Below are 21,307 nucleotides of genomic sequence, written 5' to 3' on the forward strand. Positions count from 1 at the left end.
TTTGTTGAAGTAGCAGACGATGATCACGTGACGGAAATCACGATATTTGGTGTTAAACGTATTTAACTAAAACGCCTCTGAAATTGTCAGAAGCATGTTGTGCAAAGCACTTAAAACCATTTTATAAACCGTTTTTAACTGAATGTATTTACGCTCTAAAAGTGTTTTGATTTGTTTTGATGACGTCATGTCAATAACACAGTGCTATAAACGTCACGGAAAGCGCAGAGTTCGGCCAGAGAGCTTAGATGTAGAGAGGGTTCACTCGTGACCGCGGGAAAACTCGTCGGTTAGAGTTATCTTTCGTAACGTGATGCTACGAAACAACATGACACAAGACGATCGTCTGAGGCAAGGTGGGCAATTTTGTTCTGCAATTAACTGTCAGAACGCCAGATTTAAATCAACCTCAAAAGAAAAACGTTTCCAGTTTCCCAAAGGACGAAGAGAGGTAAGCTAAAAATTTATTCTCAAATTACGATCCATTAGTGTATTGTAGTTGAGAGCAGTCTACTACAACGCGTTTGCTCGATTTCTATGATTATTAAAACGACTTTACTGATTATACTGTGAAACTGTGTGATGAATTCTCACTTATCTGATTACAAACCTATTTAAATTTGTTATAGTATTTTCATTTAAGGCATTCGCAACTGGGGTGAGGTGTTATAAAAAGATTTGTTATTAATATATTGAAAAAATCATTACAACAGGTGCAAAATATGGATGAACTTTACGAGAAGGAAAGATTTTGACCATCTTACACCATCTGATGTGTATGGAAAAGGATACTGTCTTTGCTCGGATCATTTCGAGGAAAGTCAGTACAACTGTCAAACCCCCAAAAAAGTCTTGTCTGGAATGCAGTACCCACAATTTTCGCCATTCCAAATCCACCATTCAAGGTTGATAACTTATGATTATTAGATAATGATATATTCCAATATATATTACTAAGCCACATTTTACCATCATGGACCTTTCTTTCTGTCATATTTTATTTTTTAATTAACATTTATCATGAGAGATCACTCTAACTGGCACATAAGGCTAATGATGATCATAGCTTGCATCTGGGCATAAAGAGTTTCTCTGTGACACTTTGCAATGGTTGGACACTGTTGAAACACCCTCATCCAATGCACTACCTTGTCTGACAGGGTGGAAGATGGCTGTGCAGGCTCTGCTTGAGCTTTTTGACGAGCTTCAGACAAATCATGGTATTTCATTACTTCTTACAGAAAAACTGAATCAAGACTGCTTAGAAGACTTTTTTTTCTTGCTTTCAGGGAAAAGGGGAGCATCTACATAATCCCACTGCAGAACAGTTTAGATTATTCTTCCGTCAGATCATGATTGAGAACCTGTTTCATCACAGTAGTGGAACTAATTGCCAGAAGGACAATGACAGCTCTTTATTGACTCTGACATCTGTGACCACTGACAAACAACAGGACATAATGATATGTAATGTAGATATTGACGAGAATGACTATGACCATGACATCGATTGTTTAAATGACAAAGACATTATTGATAAAGTAAATATCACTTTCAATAATTTTGATGATAACTGTAGTGACCCTCTGACTATTTTCTCCATACAACCACCACCAAAAAAGCAAAAATTCTGAGTGAGACAGTCAAGATATTAGAGTGTACATGTTGTAAAAATATTGACCAGTTACTTCCTGGGAAAAAAGTTAAATCTCAGTTGATTCGACTTCTGTGGGAAGAGCTAAAAAGCATTGACCTCTGTTGTCCACTTGGTGCATGTGATCTGAAAGGAAGTGTGATTAATCTATTTATCAATGTTCGCCTTCATTTTTCTTTGAAAGATAGCTCTGTGTCCTTTTTTGAAAAAGGGAGCAAAAAGAAATCAAAAAATGTTGAAGTTACATCATTTGTAGCTTTTAAGCTAAAGTAATTTAAAATTATTATAGAAAAGTGTGAAAGAAAATGTTATAAATCTTCATTTAAAGTACATGTGAGAATGATCCCTTTTGAGTATCTGCTTGCTGTATATTTCATAGTAAGCATAGCTGTTATCTTTCAATTGTCAACCAATGTTATTACAACAAGGGATATGAATGTATATAAATATATACATTATTATTAATAGTAGTATTATGATTTGTTATTAATTATGATTATTATGATTTGTGTGAGAATTTATTGCCCATGCTTGTATGTAAACAGAAATCTATATGTCTCAGTAGATGTGAGCAAGTCTTTCTGAATGTGGCTTGTTTATTTCATGTGTAATTCTGTTTTTAACTGCTTTTCTCATATTAATAATTCTCATAAATTAGATTTTTATGGATTTTAAATAAATGCAATTTGTGCTCATGGATGTGCTGTTTTGAATTTATAAAAGTTATCCTTTTTAAATATAGTCAGCTGTCATACATGTATTAAAACTCTCCCAAACTACACTCATCTAAGCAATTTCCCATGAAAAAGACACAAAAATCTGTTCTTAGATAAAGGTCATTTCATATCGCAAACACCTAGACATTTACTCCAAAGATAAACACTGCTAGCGCCGACTTTGTTTAGTAGTGGTTGATAGTAGCAACTGCGGCGTAGCATCTTTTTTCGAAGGGACGCAACTCCGTCACTACTTTTCTTAACAAGTAAGGATAAAGAAGGAGTGCACCCTCTCTACATCTAAGCTCTCTGGTTCGGCTCGCGAGACGGAGATGACGTGAACGCAAGGTCACATAGGATCAAAATGGCGCACAAACGCGTGGTTGTGAGTACCGAACCATTGCTGTAAACACTTATAATAGGGTCGTTGGTAATTTTTCTCTTTTGTCTTTTCAAACAAAATGCTTTCAACGTGTAGCATGTAAGGCCATGAACCTAACCCTGTTGGGTCTAGTTTAACCGGCTGTATAATAATAGCTGTGCCTTTGCTAAGATGTTCTTCATGACTGGTCAACAAACGTGTACGAAAGTAATGTAACTGAAATAAAATCAGTCATTTCTTATCGAATTTTAAGTGCTCAACACAAATATGACAATAAAATGCAAAAGTAGCTATAGTTTTTTATAATCTGCAAGAAATACTGGGTACGTCACGAAATGCATGCTAATAGTAATTGACCTGTGGTTAATACCTGCAAAAAAAATAATCATAGACTACGTCTTAGAGCATCTCTGAAGAGTGTCCAACAGTATTCCGCCAGTATGTTACTGGACAATTTTCCCTGGCATCTTTTTTCCATTGTTGGGTTGTCTTGATAAAGCCTTTGCAATGTTTATCACTAACCATACCACAGTTGTCAGAAAAAAAAATCCATTTGGGAATGAAGTAGATCTTTAGAGGCATATGCAGCTAAGTTTCTGATACTGCATCAGCATGACTTCTACTAGTTCATTGTAGTTTTCTACCCTAACATTGCAGAGAAAGTTTGTAGACGCTAAGCGAAAAGAATTCCATGCATCACCCTTGAAGATTTCATTGTTGGAGTCTTCAACCTAGTAATTCTGTCTTGTTCTTAGATGAGTCCACATCACGAACCAGGTCGCTTAGTGTTTCCTTTATTATTCTGTGTGGGGTTGAAGATGAAACAGTGAAAATCTGGATCACTGCATGCTGACTAACCAGGAGAACAGGTCGGCTCAGCTTCATCCTCATTAGCCTAATCAAGAGAATATTCTGCTGAAGGTTCTGGAATCTGAACTCCCTCACCATGTGGAACTGGTCTCAATGCAAATGGAATATTCTTGACTTCTTTAGCTTTCTTATGCATGAATGAGGAAGAACCAAGCAGAACTAACAGTCATTTCTGTGGTTAATTGGCTCTCCACATCATGAGTACTGCAAACGGCATTGATGGTCTTTTGCCATTCAACCACTATGAAAACTGTGTTGTGCATGTAACACACCATGTATGCGGGGCCCCAGGCTTGTCTTGCTTTGCTGTTGTGCATCAACAGTAAAGATGATGTGTTGTCTTCATTTGGAGAAGTGGTATCTTTCTTCTGTTTTGCAAATGTCACTTCCCTACAAATCACAAATACAGCAAATACTGTCCATGGTACTAATGCGCTTTAGAGGCATTAGTGTTGTGTATTGTAACTGAATGGATAAAATAATAACTGTTTTATGTAATAGTAGCTAAAACTGTATCCCACTAAGTCTGAAATATTTTAAATGCTCAACCTTTCTGACTGGGCTATATATAGTAGACTACTTATTTAGGATGTTGTTACAGTCCCACTGGATAAATTTAAACATAGAAAGCGAACTATATCATCAAAATAAGAACCAATAAAAAATTTTCACTATTGTATTCGTGTGTAGCACCAAGATACTACAGATTAGGAACTTTTTAAGTCAGTAATAATTTCTGTTTTGACCATTGTTATCATTCTTTAGTGATTGTGATTATGTAAATTTATTTATTTTAGGGGAAAGTATTTTCCAAGAAGATTTTTTCCGTAAATTTCAGTCTGTTGAGTACACCTGTACACAAGCTGCATCTACTAAATTTTTTTTTTTTAATCTCTACATTTTTCACAAATAAATTACGCTGGTTTATAAGCCGCAAATATATACATCTTGAAAGCTGCATCATTATCTTTTGGTCTCATTTCCAGCGTGATGAGGGAGTGTGCTTCAGCAACTGATCTGAATGTTTCAGTTATATGCAGCTTTGGTTTAAAATGTGAACAGTTAAGACTCTAAAATGGAGCTCATCAAAAAAAATTATTGGAATCTTAAAAAAATCTTCAGGCAAGCTGCAGGGTTTAAAGTTGGAGAAAAAAGTTTTGGTTTATAATCCTAAATTTATGGTACATAGAATATATTGGCACTAATGGACTGATTGCTCATATTTTTCCAGCAATGGGGTACATTTGCTCGCCTTTGGTGGCTTTACGATGCAAGTCATCAATGTCCGCACCTATCAGCTCATCGCATAATACCTTATTTACAGGGAAAACATAAGCCTATCTTCCATCCTGCAAGTAAGTATTCACTAAATAGTCTTAATCTGCTTTTATTAGAGGGCAAGATTGAAAAATGTAGGTGCACACAGATAAGAAAATGAAAAGCACTTCTGAAAAGTCTTAAGCAGTTATTCATTGTTATTATCATGATAATACTATCACTGACCAGGGTGTGTAAGGTCCTTACAGTTGCTTATAAGTTTGTAGATTTGGTAGTAGTCAAAATAGAGGCTTAGAAGTGCTTATATTTTTAGTGAATTGCTCCTTAATTGTGGTCAGGGTTTTATGAAAATAGAGGTGCTTAATAATGATTTTTGTGTTAAATAGTCCTGTCTGAATGTAGGGGAGCTTTCAGTCAATACTTTTAAAGGCCTAGCTTTCTTTTTTTTTTATAAGAATGAGAAAGAAAGGTGAGGGTAAGGTAAGGCACCTTGTATGCTCTTCACCTCCCAGGGGTCAGACTATTCTTTCCTGCCATAGCCATGTGCAGTGAAAGAGTGAGAAACTAAACTTGGTATAATGTGAGAATGCACTTTAAAAATATATTTATGCAAGTGGCAAGGTAGTGAAAGAAAACATATAAATGGAATAAGTAAGCATGAGTGAGCAAAAGGTAAAATGACCCCCAAAAAATAGGCTGATATGGTTTTGAGAGCTTTATTTTCAACTTTTAAATAAATGAATATAAATTTATAGGTGTTTATTGTCATAGTTCATGGAATGAAGGCAAAATTGTTGATTTCTTTACCGAGACTCCTTACAGTTTAAACATGATTTGGGCGGATTTTTATATAGGAAGATTTTATTTATAACTCCTTGCTAATCTATACATTTAAATGAATATATATACACATGCACACAAACGTGTAGGAAAAAAAGTGGTTTGAAAATAAATACCTAAAGGGGTTTTACCATTCATTAGTAATGGTTTTAAAAAAAATGGCTACATCAATGAAACTTAGTATAAACTGAAATTACTTGGACTGACTCAAAGACTAATTGATTTAAAGTGGTTTTTCCCTGAGAATATGGATGTATCAAATATGTTATATTTTTTTTTTTGTTTCTGGCGAATAAGTAGGCACAAGCAGCGCATATAAATGACTTCAATGTGTTTCTTTTATAGTGGGTATATGTAAGTATTGTGTCAACATTACTAAATGCTTTTGTATATTTTAACAGGAATACTACTCAAAAAAATGCCAGCAAGTATAAAGAAATAATTCACAATCCCAGTTGGCAGTTGAATTACAAAGACTGTGAATGTAGAAATTGAACCCAAAATTCTGTTTACAGAGAGTAATGCAAGCATTCAAAATTAATAGTTTTGATCTTTATTCTTTATCATTCACTTCAAAAATCATCTCCCATAATAAAAATATTATGACTTGGTTTGAAGTTAGATGTCATCAACCCCTTTACTAATAAAAACTGAATTTAACATAATTGACAAATATAAATTGATATCCATGAATACATCATTTCACATATTTTAAAGTGCTCTGCTAATCATGTTCAAATTGCCCACTGGGATAAATAAAGCTGATTATTGTCTTTGTCATACTATTGTGTATTATATTTTACACCTTATGACTTAATTTGACACCAAGTTGAGTTTAATCAGATCAAATCTTTCTCACTCTCTAAAAGAATTGTGCACATTTTGTGCGTGTATGTGTACAGGTGATGTTGGAGATCATGTGGTTGTCATTAACACTAAAGACATTGCCATGCCTGGCACATACTGGAGGACATTTAAATACTTTCATCACACTGCGTAAGTTCCTCTTGAAGTGGAATGGGAAAGTGTGCATTTAAAAATTGAATGTTAGAAAGGCAAAAATGGGGATTCATGCTTTGTGTCTCATAGATTATGTACTGAAAACTTGTGAAAGTGATGATGCCCAAACTTGTGCCTCATTCATGTGAGCATGCACATTTGGGGATTTCAGCAGATGTGACAACAGTTTAACCTGGCTATATTAGGAGAGGAAAGGGAAATCAAGTAGTTGTTATCCCTTATCTTCAGATTCTAATGTTTTACTCTTGTTCCTTATATCTTTCAATCCTGTAGTCTTCTGATGCAGCCAGTCTGGCTATTTTATGTAATAAATATATACATGCATGTTAATGTTTTATTCCTATTCTTTTGAGACTCTGGATTCTGCTGGCAGATGCCAGCAATTTCAATTTATCCATTGTGATCTGTGTCCTGGGTGGTGCTGCTAACTATGCCGGCAGAGTGTTCAACTTTTAGGATATTTGTGGTCAATTTGTGTGGACTTTCTGGTCTTTCATGACAAAGCAAGCTTGGTGTCAACGTGATTACGCAGCAAGGCCTGGATTTTGAGGGTATGGTGTGCACTACTAGCAGCCATAATCGCTAGCATATGGTTGTGTTCTGGGGACGTGGAGCTAAAAACCCAGGTTCCAATCAGAACTCAGAGAAAACTGATTTTAACACCAGTCCTAGCGATGTTGGCTCTAACGATTTGAAATTAATGCTCACTAACGTGTTTTAACAGCAATAAGAACAGTTAATGGCTGGTTTTAACTCAGTGAAAGATCAGCTAAGTTCTGTCCAAGATATTCTGAGTTCTATTGGGTCTGACATCAGTGACCTACAATCCAGAATTGTGCATGTAGAAGAGGAATTCGATCAAGTTCTCAGTTTTTAAGAAACAACTTGTACAGTTACGGACATGAAAGGTAGGATATAAGAGTTCAGGGTTAGTTCACGTTAACTACAAATGAATAAGGCATATTCAAGGAAAGGCAATCTTAAATTCTATGAAATACAAGAATCGGACAAAGAAACATTCTCCATTTATGCTCAGAAGGTGGTGGACGCTGTTCCTGATAAAGTCTAGGCACTATCTGACATAGTCCATGCACACCGGGAAAGTCCACATCATAAGCATAAGCCATGCCGCATCATAACTCGTTTTACTCGATGGACAGACAAGATGGATGTGCTTAAAAAAGGCAGAAACAAGCTTAGTGAACAAGGTGTTAAGGTGTTGCGTGATCTCACAGCTTAACAGAGGTTTCAAGAGATCATCGTTCCTAGGGATTACATGAGTACAAGACAGGCTGGTCGTAAAGGGACCCATTCAGCATCGTCCCTTTAATGCACAAGAGACAGGTGTGGCTCCGGCCCAGGGCAAAGGTAAAGACGGGGTTGGAACTGGTTTAAATACTGACCCAGTAACTACATGAGGTGAGGCATGGGGTGTCTGTGCTAAGGTGATGATGATGATGATGTAGTTTTATAGCGCGCCAGTATCCGCATCACAAAGATAATAAGGTTTAACAGGACACAGCACGGGACTTGCCCATGAGAATTGTTCACATCTTGAACTTGAACATAGGTTTGCTTACAAAAATACACAATGCTGAGTTTGTACGCTCCATTTACAGGTTTGATATTGTATGTTTTACAGAGACAGTTCTTGAATTAAACGGTAAACTGGACTTAGAACAATACTTTAGTCCTGCTTCTAAACTTACTTTGCAAGGAAGAGCTTCCGGAGGGATCTTTGTTTGTGTTAAAAATTTAGTGAGTTTGTGCATAGCCTACAGTGCATGGTTGACAGTTTGGTTTTATTGAAGTTTGATAAAGTAACTTTTGGTAGTGATGTGTTTTTTGGCATTTTTCGTGCGACCATATGATTCTCCCTACTATTACCACCGATATCTTCAAGTCAAATCGAATATATGCTGCTTTGAAAAGGGCATTCTAGATTATATCTGAAATTTTGAGCGACCCTGCTGGGTGGTGGTATTAAACCTAGAACAGGAAACTATAATTCTGCGTCATTTGACAATAAAGTTGATAAAGTTTTTTCAGACTTGTACAAACACCGAGAATCCATGGTATTAACGTACTTTGAAGCCTTTAGTGTTGTGTATTGTACCTGAATGGATAAAATAATAACAGTTTTATGTAACAGTAGCTTAAACTGTATCCCACGAAGTCTAAATTACTTTAAATGCTCAACCTTTCTGACTGGGTTTTATATAGTACACTGCTGACGTCAGCTTACTTCAGCAACCATCTGGCAGTAGTACTGCATTGCATCAGAAAATGATGCGATAAACTCTGGATGATGTATGCATGGTGGTATTATCAATGTAATGCAATAATACATAATTCTAGGCTTATTTAGGGTGTTGTCACAGTTCTACTGGATACATTTTTACAGTGAAACAGAAAAAATGAACTATATCAAATATCTTCAAAACGAGATCCAATAAAAAAAAATTTCATGATCATATTTGTGTTCAGCACACCAAGATGCTACAGATTAAGACCTTTTTAAGTCATTAATATTTTAATGTTGACTAGTGTATGCCTAACTTGGAAATAATTTTTCCATGTAGTAATTACTAGGCAGCTACTGTGCAAGGGTCCTTGTCATTGACACTAAACACACTGTGTTAAAGATAGCTACTGTTTTAATTCAACAGATTCCCTGGTGGGTTCAGCCAAGCATCAGCATGGAGAGTTCATGAAATTGACCCAACACTAGTAAGAATTATTGTTTTATAGATGTTGTGACATGTAGCACTAAAGAGATAGATGTATGTGATGCGTATCTCGGATTACCCAATCAATTGGCAGATCGTCTAGACTGTTAAGTGTCAAATGTGAGGGGAATTGTAAACTTTATATAGATTGTAGATAATTGGGTTGGGGTTTTTTTTCCCCATTTCATTGCCTTCTTTCAAAACGTTAAATGTGCTAAACGTTGGCTGGACCCTTTTGCATGTAAAAAGTAGAAGAGTGCTGCAAGTGTAGTTACATTTAGATGTACACTCACACTCACAATCATTGATGACTGCACTCTTCACAAAAAAGTTACAGTGTAAAACATCAACACCCCCTCCATTCTCCTCCCACCTAGCATGTCTGGCCTTATAAGCTGTTTTACCTTTTCAGGCCTTACTCTGTTCATATAGATATCTGCTTTATCATCATCAGTGTCCATTGCTTTACTTGTCAGTGCTGGTCTTCATTCCTTCTGAGTTTGAGATATCTTTCAGTCTGTTAAATATTTTAAGTGTGTCAGCATACTGAATCTGAATAATCTAAGTAAAAATTAGGTTAGTACAAATCAGTAACCCCAAACCAGGAGATCTGCAAGTAAAGTCAGTCTTTTCTTTGTGAATGTTTCAGATAATGTACAAGTCCGTATATACTCGTATGCCTGGCACCTTACAACGTCGTTATCAGATTCAACGACTGCATCTTTACCCAGATGATGTGAGTTGCAGTAATGTTTTCAAAGAGATCCTAGTGGAGAATTGGTAAATGGAATATGTAACTAAAAACTGCTTGAAGGTTTGAAAGAGACAATGAATGCATGATTTATGCCCATGTCTGTTGGTGGGAAGTATGTGGGCAAACAGGGTTGGAGGTGGGAAAGGAAGGTGGTAGTTGAGTTGTTAGGTAGGATCTGTGTGGGCAGATGTTTAGACTGGTAGTTAAATTTTTCATGGAATTATGATCAGATTCTATTTGAAAATTAATTTTTTAATTTGTAGAAGATCCCAGATGAGATACAGGAAAACTTGTCAGATCAGATTATCCAGGTTCAGGAAGTGCCTAAACGTCTTGATGAGTATTCAGAAAAGGAGATTACAGAATTTCCCAAACTCTTTGACTGGTGAGTGATTTTTGTGACTTAATTTGACAGTATATATTTGCCGAGACAGTAGAGTTGTTTAATGATGCTTTTAGGGTAAGCTGTATTGAAGGAAATGCAGAGTTAGTTTTGAAAAGTGCTGTTAAAAGGACGAAAATGTGAACAATCATAGGGTTAACTTCCTTGAAAAGTTGCATTAGAAGCACAGCCACTTTGTATACCAGGCTGGCGTCATAAGGCTGAATATGTGTAGAAGGCTGACATTTAATCGCATGTTATTGGCAGCTGTTTAAATTTTAAGATTTAGGCTGCAGTAGAGAGAAAGATAAAAGAAAAAATGGTGTAGCGAGTCAGCAGGCAAACAGAATAGATAAGAAAAAGTGCAAAACTAAGGTCAGTAAAATGAAGCTGTATACTTTAATAATAATAAAGGCAAAATTTGCGAAGTGCATACTCACACTCCTAAGGTGTATGCTCTCAATGCCTAAGAACAAGAACCGAACATGGACAGCATATGAAGGACAGGAAAACAAATAACATAACATATGAACTATAAAATAATAAACAACAGTGATAATGAAAAATAAAATCAAATACAGAAGACACAAAGAGGAACCCAAGAGCAAGAACTTAGAGTAACATGATATTGCAAAAGGAAGGGTGTGAATAAGGACTACCATTATGGGAAAGGTTGTTAGGAGTAATGTTTATGGAAGAGGTGTGTTTTCAGTGCACGTTTAAAGGATTCAGTAGTAGGTAGGTGGCACAAAATCTTTTTCTTCACAAATAATCTCTGGTCCCTCTGGTCATCACTGACCTTTTACTACAACATGTAACCATGTTTGACTACAACATGTAACCATATTTGAATAAAAAACAAAATCAAAATGTATTCATGAATCTCATAATTGAAGCAGGGGGTAGAAAGTGTGTATGTGATTCAGAGGTCTGATGTACGTCTACTGTCTACCATAGTTGATCTCTGAACAGTTTACAAGCACACAATTTTTCATGAAATTTATGTAAATTAGCTGTCAGTCATGAAGCAATGTCCACAATCTCATGTTAATCCTTTTTCATTTGTTGACTTGCATTCAAGCACCTGCATTGATGCAGCAGGCAGATCTCTATTCTTATCTCTGTCAGGTCTCATAATGTCTCCATTGTCCAAGTATATACTCCCACTTCCATGTTCAGAATGGACAAGTTTTACCAACAGCTAGACAAAGTCATAAAGGCAGTCCCAAAGAAAGGACTTTATGACTGGAATGCCAAGGTCATTGGACAGAAACAGTGGGTACATTTGGCTTTGGCAAAACCATCGGCAGGGCTCATACTGTTAGAATTCGCACATAGCCATCGACTCACCTCAACCAGTACTCTACACCCCCAAAGGAAATGGCAATTTGGCACTCACCAGACGAATTTGTCTACAACTAAAAAGTCAAGAGATGGAGGTAGATTTGCCACACTGAACTTGATGGAATGTGATGTAGACACTGAAAACATCACAGAGATGCTACTGAGGGCAATAGCTCAGGAAGTGCTAGAGCATCAAAAGAAGAAGAAACAACCCTGGGACACAAATGACATCTGCCATCTCTGTGAGCAAGTCAGATCGACAGAAGACCTTAGCCATTGATGGCTGCTTTCTCACAGAAAGCACTGCTGTACCCAACTGATGGATTAAATATTGTAAGGATATTTGCAGATTTGAGCTGAAAGATGCTAACATCCATCAAAACTAGACTGGAGCCAACAAACCAACAATTCCTGCAGGAAGAGGTTGAAAGAGAGTTATGCATTCTGAAGGGAGGAAAGTCACTTGGCATTGATAACATCCAAGCTGAGCTGCTCAAGCAGGATGGGGATGAAACAGCAAAGGCCGTCACTACTTTGTGGCAGAGAATTTAGGAACGCACCACTTTCAAAAAAACAAAACAAAACAATCATAAAATAGTGGTAGAATTTCAGAACAGTAATCTGACACTTAAGTAAAGTCATGTTGAAAGTAATACAGAATTGCATCAGCACCAACAACCAGGAACTACTAGCAGAACAGGCTGACTTTAGACCAGGCGGGAGTATAGTTAAAAAATCTTTTGACAGAGCCTGGCATGAGAGGCTGTCACGTGAAGTGAAAATTCAATGCTGAAGAGGGTCTCATCCAAGACATCAAAGCATCAGTGAGGGCAGTACCACTGGAACTTTCTTTCAAATAACTGTAGGTGTCTGTCAAAGCTGCCCCTTACCACCTGTGCTGATTTGCCACCTCTGCTTTGTAGACAATATGATAGCAGGCACCAACAGAAAACCAAGATCTTACCAACCGACAGACAACAGTTTGAACACATGAAGACCAGCACTGACAAAAGCAGTCATGGTCAGTGGCAATGGCAAAGCACACATCTATCCTTTCTATTGTCAGAGTGTGCTTCTGTGACACTAATGATCACAGGTAGTCTCTCCAGTCCCTTCACAGATGGTGAATATTTATGAGTCAACTGCCTTGATGCTATCGTCATGGATAGTACTGATGACTGCCTTAGGCCTGTTCATCCGAAAGTTGACGATCATTTCCTTAGTCTTTCAGGCATTTAAGACAAGGAAGTGTTCGTCACCCTCTTGTAGACTTCCAGCTCTTGTTCTTGTTATTTGGTTCCTTATTGTGTTTTCTGTATTTGATTTTATTCTTAGTTTAGTACAGTTGTTTATTCTTTTATAGCTCATATGTTATTTGTTTTATTGCCCCTATTATGCTGTCCGTGTTTTGTTCTTGTTCTTCAGTGCTAAGAGCATGCTCTTTAGGAGTGTGAGTATGCGCTTTACAAATTTTGATTTTTAATACGAAGTCAGGAAGAGCTCCACTGCAAATATGTTTACTATCATACAAAAGTGACAGCAAGGCAGTGTCTTCAGCAAATTTTATAAGAAAGTTCCTATCTATAGTTCTTCTACAGCTGTTAGTATATAGTATGAATGGTAGTGAAGATAAGTAGAAGCCTTGATGGGAACCTATACAGGTGACAGCAGGATCTGAGAAAAGACCATTAACAAAATTTCTCTGCTGCATGTTTATTAAAAAGTCCAGGATGCAGAGATCGAGTTGATGGGATAGATGGAAGTCTGAAACTAGACTGTATGTTAACAAGTGAGGTTGCACAGGTTTCTCCAGATGTTTGTACAGAGTATTTAGTATAAACAGCTTATCATCATCGACACCTCTTCCAGCTCTGTAGGCAAACTGTAGCAGGTCAAGATGTTGATCAACATTCGTCATAACCTTGCTCCTTACAATTTTCTCAAGGGATTTCATGATAACTGATGTAAGAGCGACTGGTCAGAAGTCATTGGGTTGACTGGGCCTAGTGATGCTAGGGACAGGACCATGTGTGAAAGTTTCCTAATATCAAGAATGTGACCAGAATCCACAGACAGCTGGAATAAATGTTGTAAAACTCCACTGAGTTTTTTGACGTAGTAATGAAGGGTGCGTTCACACATCCTATCTGGACCCGGAGCCTTGTTAACATTACCTTGCCTTGAAGACTGGGCAGTTGCCAACCCATGCTCGGGGAACAGAGAGTGTTTTAGTGTGGAAATATTGTGAGATAAGTCATATTTCTAAAAGCAAGCATAAAAAGAATTAAGCACATTAAGATCACACTCATCAACGCCTGCACATGCCACTGTTTTTTTAAAGAGCATTTCCCTTGCAATTGACAGAGGACATATTTTGATGCTATTGATATAATTTTTTCACAATGATGTTGACATCATTTCGTAAGGCATTATATGTGAAAGAGAACAGGGGAGAGAGAAGTTGAGCTAGCAGCAGTACATGAGTCTTGAAACAGATGTTTGACTATTTACTACATTGATTACTACACTAATCTTCATCTGTTTTGTTTGGATGAAAATGTAGTATTGGTGTATGAGCAGACTGCTACACCAAAAAATCCTAAGGCCTCCTGTTTCTTGTTAGTGAGGAAAGTTTTTTTAAAAAAAAAATGTCATTTGTTCATCTCAGACATGTTTATACTTTAGTGCTCAAATGATTCTTTGGTATTTTGATTGTGAACTGTTTCATTGACAAAATAGTGTTTGAATTGAGTGACGTGCACATATATTTTCTGAGGCAGATCTCATATCATTCATGTCTGCATTAGTTCATTTGGTCTTATTGTTTAGTATGTAAAGATAGTGTAAAGTCAGTTATGCCTACTGTAAAATAACAGCTTTAAGACTGCCTGACTGTTAACCATGTGAAATCACTAACACTAACCTTGATTGTTGCAGGCCTGCTGACTATGTAAAGGATGAATACAAAAGGCACATCACCAGAAAGAAGCCCAAGAATTTTAAACTTAAATGATAGGTTTGCTGTTAATACGAAATGATTTTTAGGTTAGCTGATATTCTTCCCCTTAACTGACTGTAGGGAAGTGCCGTCATTTTGTCTTGTCTGTAGATCTGTGTGAATGTTAGTGTCTCCTACTGATCTGTGATGTTTGTTGCACCATTTGACTCTGTTGTGGAATGTTCTTCAATGCGTGTGCAGCGTCTTTTCTTCCAATAGACATCTTCATCCACTAATGGCTGTGGCATTCTTCATTGTGCTGTCTTGCTGTAGGGGTTTTTTTTTTTTCACTTTAAGGATTCTTGTACACCATGACTTTGAAGCGTGTGCACTACATCAGCATTCTTCTACATTTATCACTTGACCAATGTTTAACTATTATTATATCTGTAAGTTCTGTGTGATCCTGAAAGATATTGATCAGATTTTTTATTAAATGAAAAATAATTTCTAACAGGAATTACAGTGGCACATTTTTTCACAGCTGAAGTGGAGCCTAATGCAGTTTTGTGTCCACCATGCACAGTGATCATGCAAAATATTCGGTCCTCATATTAGCAGTAGTGTCTACTCAAGCAGTCAAAAGAAAAACACATCTACTTGGCAGCTGTGAAGTGTTAAAGAGTTAAGAGCTGTGCAGTTCAGTTTGTTTTCAGATCCATTACCAGCTTTCGTCCCGAAATAGGCAGATTCAATGATAAGTGGAGGTAAACAGATTCTGTAGTAAGTGGTGGGAAAAAACCAGAATGTCATTTCTTTCTCCACCTACTGATGACTTAAACACCATAACTCATCATAGGTGTCCTTAATCTGTAGGATGATCAAACTATTATTTATTTCCCTAGGAAAAACAATTTCTTCCAGATGATGGAGAGGTTGTGAATTGCACCTATGAAGAGTTTGTTTTACAGTCATCACAAACAGGCTGTTTGTTCTGCTTTATTTTAAGGCATGCATAGTTTGAGTACTCATTTTTGTTTCATCTTTGCTTATTTTGTACATGGTCTTTGGAGCAATCCTTGTTCTACTCAAGATAAGGGCGGTCCGGTGGCGCAACGGTTAGCGCCTGTCACCAATACAGTGATGCTTGGCTGCCCAGAGTTCATTTCTCGTCTCGGGCACGCTGTTCTTTCTCTGCAAGTGGCATCTGTTTACAGGGCTGGCTGCCTTGCCGTAATATAGCCTCAGTTGCTGACACGGCGTAAAACACCAATCCCCCCCCCTCTACTCAAGATTTTTTTTTTTTAACAAGCAAACCACTTACAGACAACACATATCAGTCTGATATATGAAACCATTCATTTCCTATAAGAGATCTCATCATCATTTTTTTTTTCTGCAGGCATACATGCATTTCCAGTGCTTTCACTGTTACAACAAATTCAGCATTTTTTTTTAACCAAAGATACCCATCAAAATACAACAAGAAAAATTCCGCTACATCTAAAATGTACAGTAAATTTGGAGTAGCTGTAGATCATAGTAAACTTCGTTCTGTGATCTACATTGATGCTTTAAAGAGGTGCCTGTAGTGCTAACCCTGCTTTTCGAGCCAGTGAGAAGCAAAATGCGTCATCACAATACTATCCCAAAACTAGACGGCTCTTGTAGCTGCAGAGATGAGGTTGGGAACTTATTTTCTTAGGGTTCTAGTTTTAAGGGATTTGTTAATATTTAGTCAACTGTTTTCTTTTAAAACATTTGTTTGCTATAGGTTTTCAATGATAGGAAATTACTGGAATATATTTCCACAAGTATTCCGCCATTTATTATGACCAAAAAAAACAAAGGACACAGCTCTTCTAAACCTTTAGGCAAATGTTCCACACATATCCCCAGTCTCAGCTTGATTTAGTCCCTACAAACTTCCTCATTCTGATTCTTTGACCACCTATAAGTCCAAACTTACCGCATCTTTTTCTTTTTATTCTTTTTTTTAAAATTTCAATCACTTCACCCTTCCATGGCCGACTGCACACTTGCGTAAAGTGTCTGTTTACTCTATGGGTGTGTCTGTTGTATGAATGGATTTTTTTTTTTTATTTGTGAAATGCTTTGAACAAATTTTGGAGAAGCAGTGTATAAAATCTCATTATTATCATTAAACTGGCCTCTGTGTGTGTGTGTGCAAGTGCACACAGGTTGCTGTGCATAGATGTGGCATGTGTAAGATTGACAAAGTTGAGAGCTGAAATCGGGATTGATAGCACTTGTAGGCACCTCTTGTCATTGTGTCCAATTCTTTAAGAAGCAACTAGTTCATTATGGAAGTTTTTTTTAAGTTGGCATAAAGGCATTTGTCTACTTACAAACATGCAGAATTATGTTGCCTGAATTGAAGCTTTGGCGATCATCAAAACAAGTGTTAGCTGTATTTCATCGTCAAAATCGGCATCAATACATGCATCTGTAGAAGTACTATTGTGGCTAAATATTTAATGGTAGGCAAATTTGCGTCTTTAACAGTTTGTTTCCCTTACAGAGAAGAAAATAAATATCAAACATTTGCACATATTTGAACCATGTAATCATAAAACCTGTAAAAAGCATTCAGCATCATGTAACGTAAATAAGAGCTCAGTGGACAGTATCTGTAGTCCAATATAAACTGGCTGATAAAACAATCCATTTTAAACAAATTGATATAAAACTACTGCAGGTATCACTGACAGACTTCAGCCATTGTTACATCATGGTGACTCCTTCCCCTCCCCTGCCCTTTCCTCCAACAAAAAAAAAAAAAAGAGAGAGAAAGGGACTTGGAAGGCATTTTATGGCTGCACACAGCTCTCTGTAGTCAGAAATGCAGATCCATGTTTTGCACTTACGCTGGCCTGTTTCACGTGGTCATTTAAACATGCACAGGTATTTAATGGGGTAGTTTGATCAATGCATATAGTAAATACTGCATGGTGTATCTGCAGTAACTTTGAGGCTCCTCTTCCCCTGCACTTACCAATAGACCAAGGCAAATCTGTGGAGATTACAAGCATTCAAGTGGTGTCTCTTGGGATGTCACTGAAATTCCTGGAATTAGGAAACAGTAAACTGCAGTATCATCCTTGTTATCATTTTATTTCCATTTCCATGAAGAAGCTACTGATCGATGGTACTTGTTTCACCTGTGTGCCATAAGCACTCCGTGTAGCTCACAATACTAAACTATTCCAGAGAATACCCAGTGATGCACCTCTTGGTCTGGACAAAAGTGAAGGTTAGACAATCATTTATCCAGGAATACTATACCAGGAATACGTGTGAAGGTACACTGTATTGTGATCATTTTAACTTGACATTGAACTTGCACATGCACATAAGACTACCCAAAGAGTTGTTCACCGATACCATTTCTCTAAACCTTAAGTATTGAAGGTTTTACCAATGAAAATCTTGAAGGTAGATGTGATGGATGCTGGATCACTTGCACTATACACCACAGCGCTAGTGAAACAGCTACTTTGAACAAGAAATGTCAGTGTTAGCATTTCTGTACATTGTACCTCAACCTGCCAGTTTGAGAAGTCTGTCACATGGGAATAAGGCATGGCTTTTCTTGGGAAAGCATGAATTGTAACACATTTTGTGTTCATTTCTCAGTTATTCAGTTCTTGTGCAGAATTCACCAATGCATGTCTGCTGGTCCAGGCTGTTGGATAACAGCCTTTCTAAAATTACACAGTAGGCACTTTATCATGTAGATATGATCCTTGACATGAATAATGACATCCAAGGTGTTTGCACACACATTTGAGAAATGACATCATGAGGGACCAAAAATGCAGCCCAAACCACCTTCCCTAACCTGTAGCATTAGATGAGGAGAAAATGAGGTGACATAACATACTATACTATGCTTCAATATGTCTAGAAATGTGCACTGAAAAAAACATCCATGCAACAGTTGAAGGAAACGTTGCTTCCAGATCTCCAAGACTGCTCTGTACCCACACCTTGAAAAATACACATAATGCTAGCATGCCTCATACAGACATTGCTGACGGTGGGTTAACTGGCCAGTCTGTGAGAGGAAGTCAACTCAAGACCAGTCTGCAGATTGTGCATTGTTAATAAGGAGAGGAGAGATCTTTTCGGAAAAAAAAAAAAATCGAGAAATACCTATAAACAGCTTGAAATGTGACTACATAAAATAGCTACAAAATTGTACAAAGGATCCTAAAGCATTGCTTGAAATGCAGTGGTGATCTCAATACATAAACTTCGACATGCACAGGCCATAGGACTTGCATTCCTTGTCTACATGCTTTGATATTGACATGCATTTATAATTTAGATAATATTTCCTGAGGATAGAGATTAGAAAGATTCCTTTACCATTAGTCACCTGAGTTGGAATCTTTTGTTTTTAATACATTGTGAAATCAACTTAATGAACACAGCAGAAGGGTCTCCACAAATTGATCTAGATATGATCAAGACTGAAGAAAACAGAACATCTTGTCATGATCTGTAGTAGAGGTACTGGTAGTTGAGTGTGTGCAATCCGTAGATAATAGGGCTGCACTTGTTTGTTAATTTGTGTACAGAGGTTGTGAAGCAAAAGTAAGAACTGGTCTTTATAAGTTCACCTACCTGCCATCTAAACTGAAGTTATTTTTCAATATAAATGCAGAATCTGGAGTAAGAGCTTTCATTTATTGGGATGGAATAAGTATTATGCATTTAACAGGCTAAAGATATAAAATGTGAAAGACAGAAATGACATCATAATTTGTAATGTGTAAGCATGATTTCTGAGCATGCAGACTGAAGCGGAAAATCTTGAAAGTGGGTGTGATTCTCACCAGGCAGTCCAAAGTATTCAAAATGTGCATTCCTATTTTGTGAGAAGTGTTTTATAACACCTTGATGTTTTTATTTCCATGCTTTTGTCTTGTTGATGACTAAAGACAGCAGGGATGGATATGCATAAGGCACCGATGTCAGGCATGCAAAGTGTATTTAACAGCAGTGAAATGAGATGGCAGTTTGAGAAGTTTAAAAACAAAGGCTTCAGAATGAACAAAATAAAGTTAGATGCAGTGAAAAATAATGAAAAATTTCAGAGCTGCAGGGAGTAAATAGCAAAAAGCATAATGCATTGAGAATCAAGTGCTGGCTGACAAAGCATACAGCTAATGTTACAGGAAAAATGCATTTGAAAATAGCAGATCAGTAGGGGCTGGAAGCTTGCAGTTAGTGAAACTGACAAATCAGAGTATCTCTGCAAGCAGAAAGTAGAATTAGGTCTTACCACACACTGTAAACAAAACAACAGAGCCAGGTATAATCTAATAAATAATGGCTTAACATGGGAATTCTTGCTACAGGAAGGAGTTGATGACAAGGACTGATGAGGCAGGTTTAGGTCATTTTATGGCCCCTTGACGTTATTTCCACGTGCGGCCACTTGCTGATAGTGGAAGGCTGCCAAGGCTGAAGGACTTCCATAATTGCAGTATTCACAGTAGCCTGGTGGACCTTGTGGCCCAGGCATGCCACGGTGCCCATGTGCACCAGGACTTCCTGGAGGACCCCTTTCACCAGGGCGACCCATAATACCTTCACCAGTTGGGCCAACAGGGCCTGTGAAAGAAATTGATAGCGTTTAGAATCAGTAGAAAAGGTCATACACATGAAAAAGTAAAAGGTGTCTCCAAGGAGTTGGCCTATTAGGATTATGTTCAAGAACATCGGTAGCCAGTTCTCTCCCGGCCAGCGCAGCAGCGAATGAAATTTCGACCGGTATTTTAAAATAATTATAGTTCATATCCTACAATAAAAACAACTGTCATACTCCATTTTAAAGATCATTTAAAGTGAATTTATGTGGTGTAAATTTTAACAAAATATGCGTTTTGTTGTCTTGTAGTAAAATTAACTGAAAGAATGTAACGATATAGGACGGAGAACTCATAAATCGGGAAGTACAGTGTTCCCTCGTTTATCGCGGGGGATAGGTGCCATGATCAGCCGCGATAAACGAATTTCCGCGAAATAGGGACATACATGCAATAATAATATATACATGTAAAACAATATAATGTGAGTGTAAAGTAATATATTAATCATGGTATTAATACAGTACAATAACAAATTAGTGTAAAAAAAATTATAACTGTACTCGGAGAAACTAAAAAAACTGATACGAACTGGCTGCAAGATGGGAGATAACGATCATGGCTCGTCGCTTACGCATAGCAATGGATTTCTCGTTCACAATTATTTCTTTCTTTCTATCTACAAAATAAACATAGTATTTTAATAGAAATACAAATATAGCTACAATTTTCGTCTTTTTCCTGTTGAAGTATCTATGGTATTTTGTAGAACGATAATTCCC

At 37.1% G+C, this 21,307-nt stretch overlaps 2 protein-coding genes across 5 annotated transcripts in view; one reads left to right on the plus strand and one right to left on the minus strand.

Annotated features, from left to right (window-relative positions):
- Positions 1–2,666: 2,666 nt before the first annotated feature.
- Positions 2,667–16,892, plus strand: LOC112573267 (39S ribosomal protein L13, mitochondrial-like). 4 transcript variants are annotated; one of them, XM_025253479.1, is made up of 9 exons: positions 2,732–2,800; positions 4,854–4,977; positions 6,038–6,094; positions 6,363–6,364; positions 6,643–6,736; positions 9,430–9,490; positions 10,139–10,225; positions 10,507–10,628; positions 14,907–16,892. In XM_025253479.1, the coding sequence occupies exons 3-9, from the start codon at positions 6,060–6,062 to the stop codon at positions 14,980–14,982; spliced, it is 477 nt and encodes a 158-aa protein (XP_025109264.1). In that variant the 5' UTR covers positions 2,732–2,800; positions 4,854–4,977; positions 6,038–6,059; the 3' UTR covers positions 14,983–16,892. The 4 variants fall into 4 exon arrangements, with proteins under 4 accessions (XP_025109263.1, XP_025109264.1, XP_025109266.1 ...); XM_025253481.1 differs by having other exon boundaries at positions 6,041–6,094; XM_025253480.1 differs by having other exon boundaries at positions 2,741–2,755.
- Positions 16,250–21,307, minus strand: part of LOC112574514 (collagen alpha-1(XXII) chain-like) — a 79,393-nt gene continuing 74,335 nt past the window's right edge. The window contains exon 37 of the mRNA XM_025255641.1: positions 16,250–20,550. Within this exon, the coding sequence (XP_025111426.1) occupies positions 20,339–20,550 (212 nt within the window). The 3' untranslated portion in view covers positions 16,250–20,338. The remainder of the gene's footprint in view (positions 20,551–21,307) is intronic.

The sequence above is a fragment of the Pomacea canaliculata genome, linkage group LG10 (genome assembly GCF_003073045.1).
Source record: "Pomacea canaliculata isolate SZHN2017 linkage group LG10, ASM307304v1, whole genome shotgun sequence".
Classification (NCBI taxonomy): Eukaryota; Metazoa; Mollusca; class Gastropoda; order Architaenioglossa; family Ampullariidae; genus Pomacea; species Pomacea canaliculata.

Bases quoted from the DNA above. Each gene is read 5' to 3' on its own strand.
- LOC112573267 (XM_025253478.1), top strand. From the start codon at position 2,735: ATGGCGCACAAACGCGTGGTT. The intron at 2,756-4,853 runs GTGAGTACCGAA...ATATTTTTCCAG, and splicing joins TGGCGCACAAACGCGTGGTT to CAATGGGGTACATTTGCTCG. The intron at 6,737-9,429 runs GTAAGTTCCTCT...TTAATTCAACAG, and splicing joins AAATACTTTCATCACACTGC to ATTCCCTGGTGGGTTCAGCC.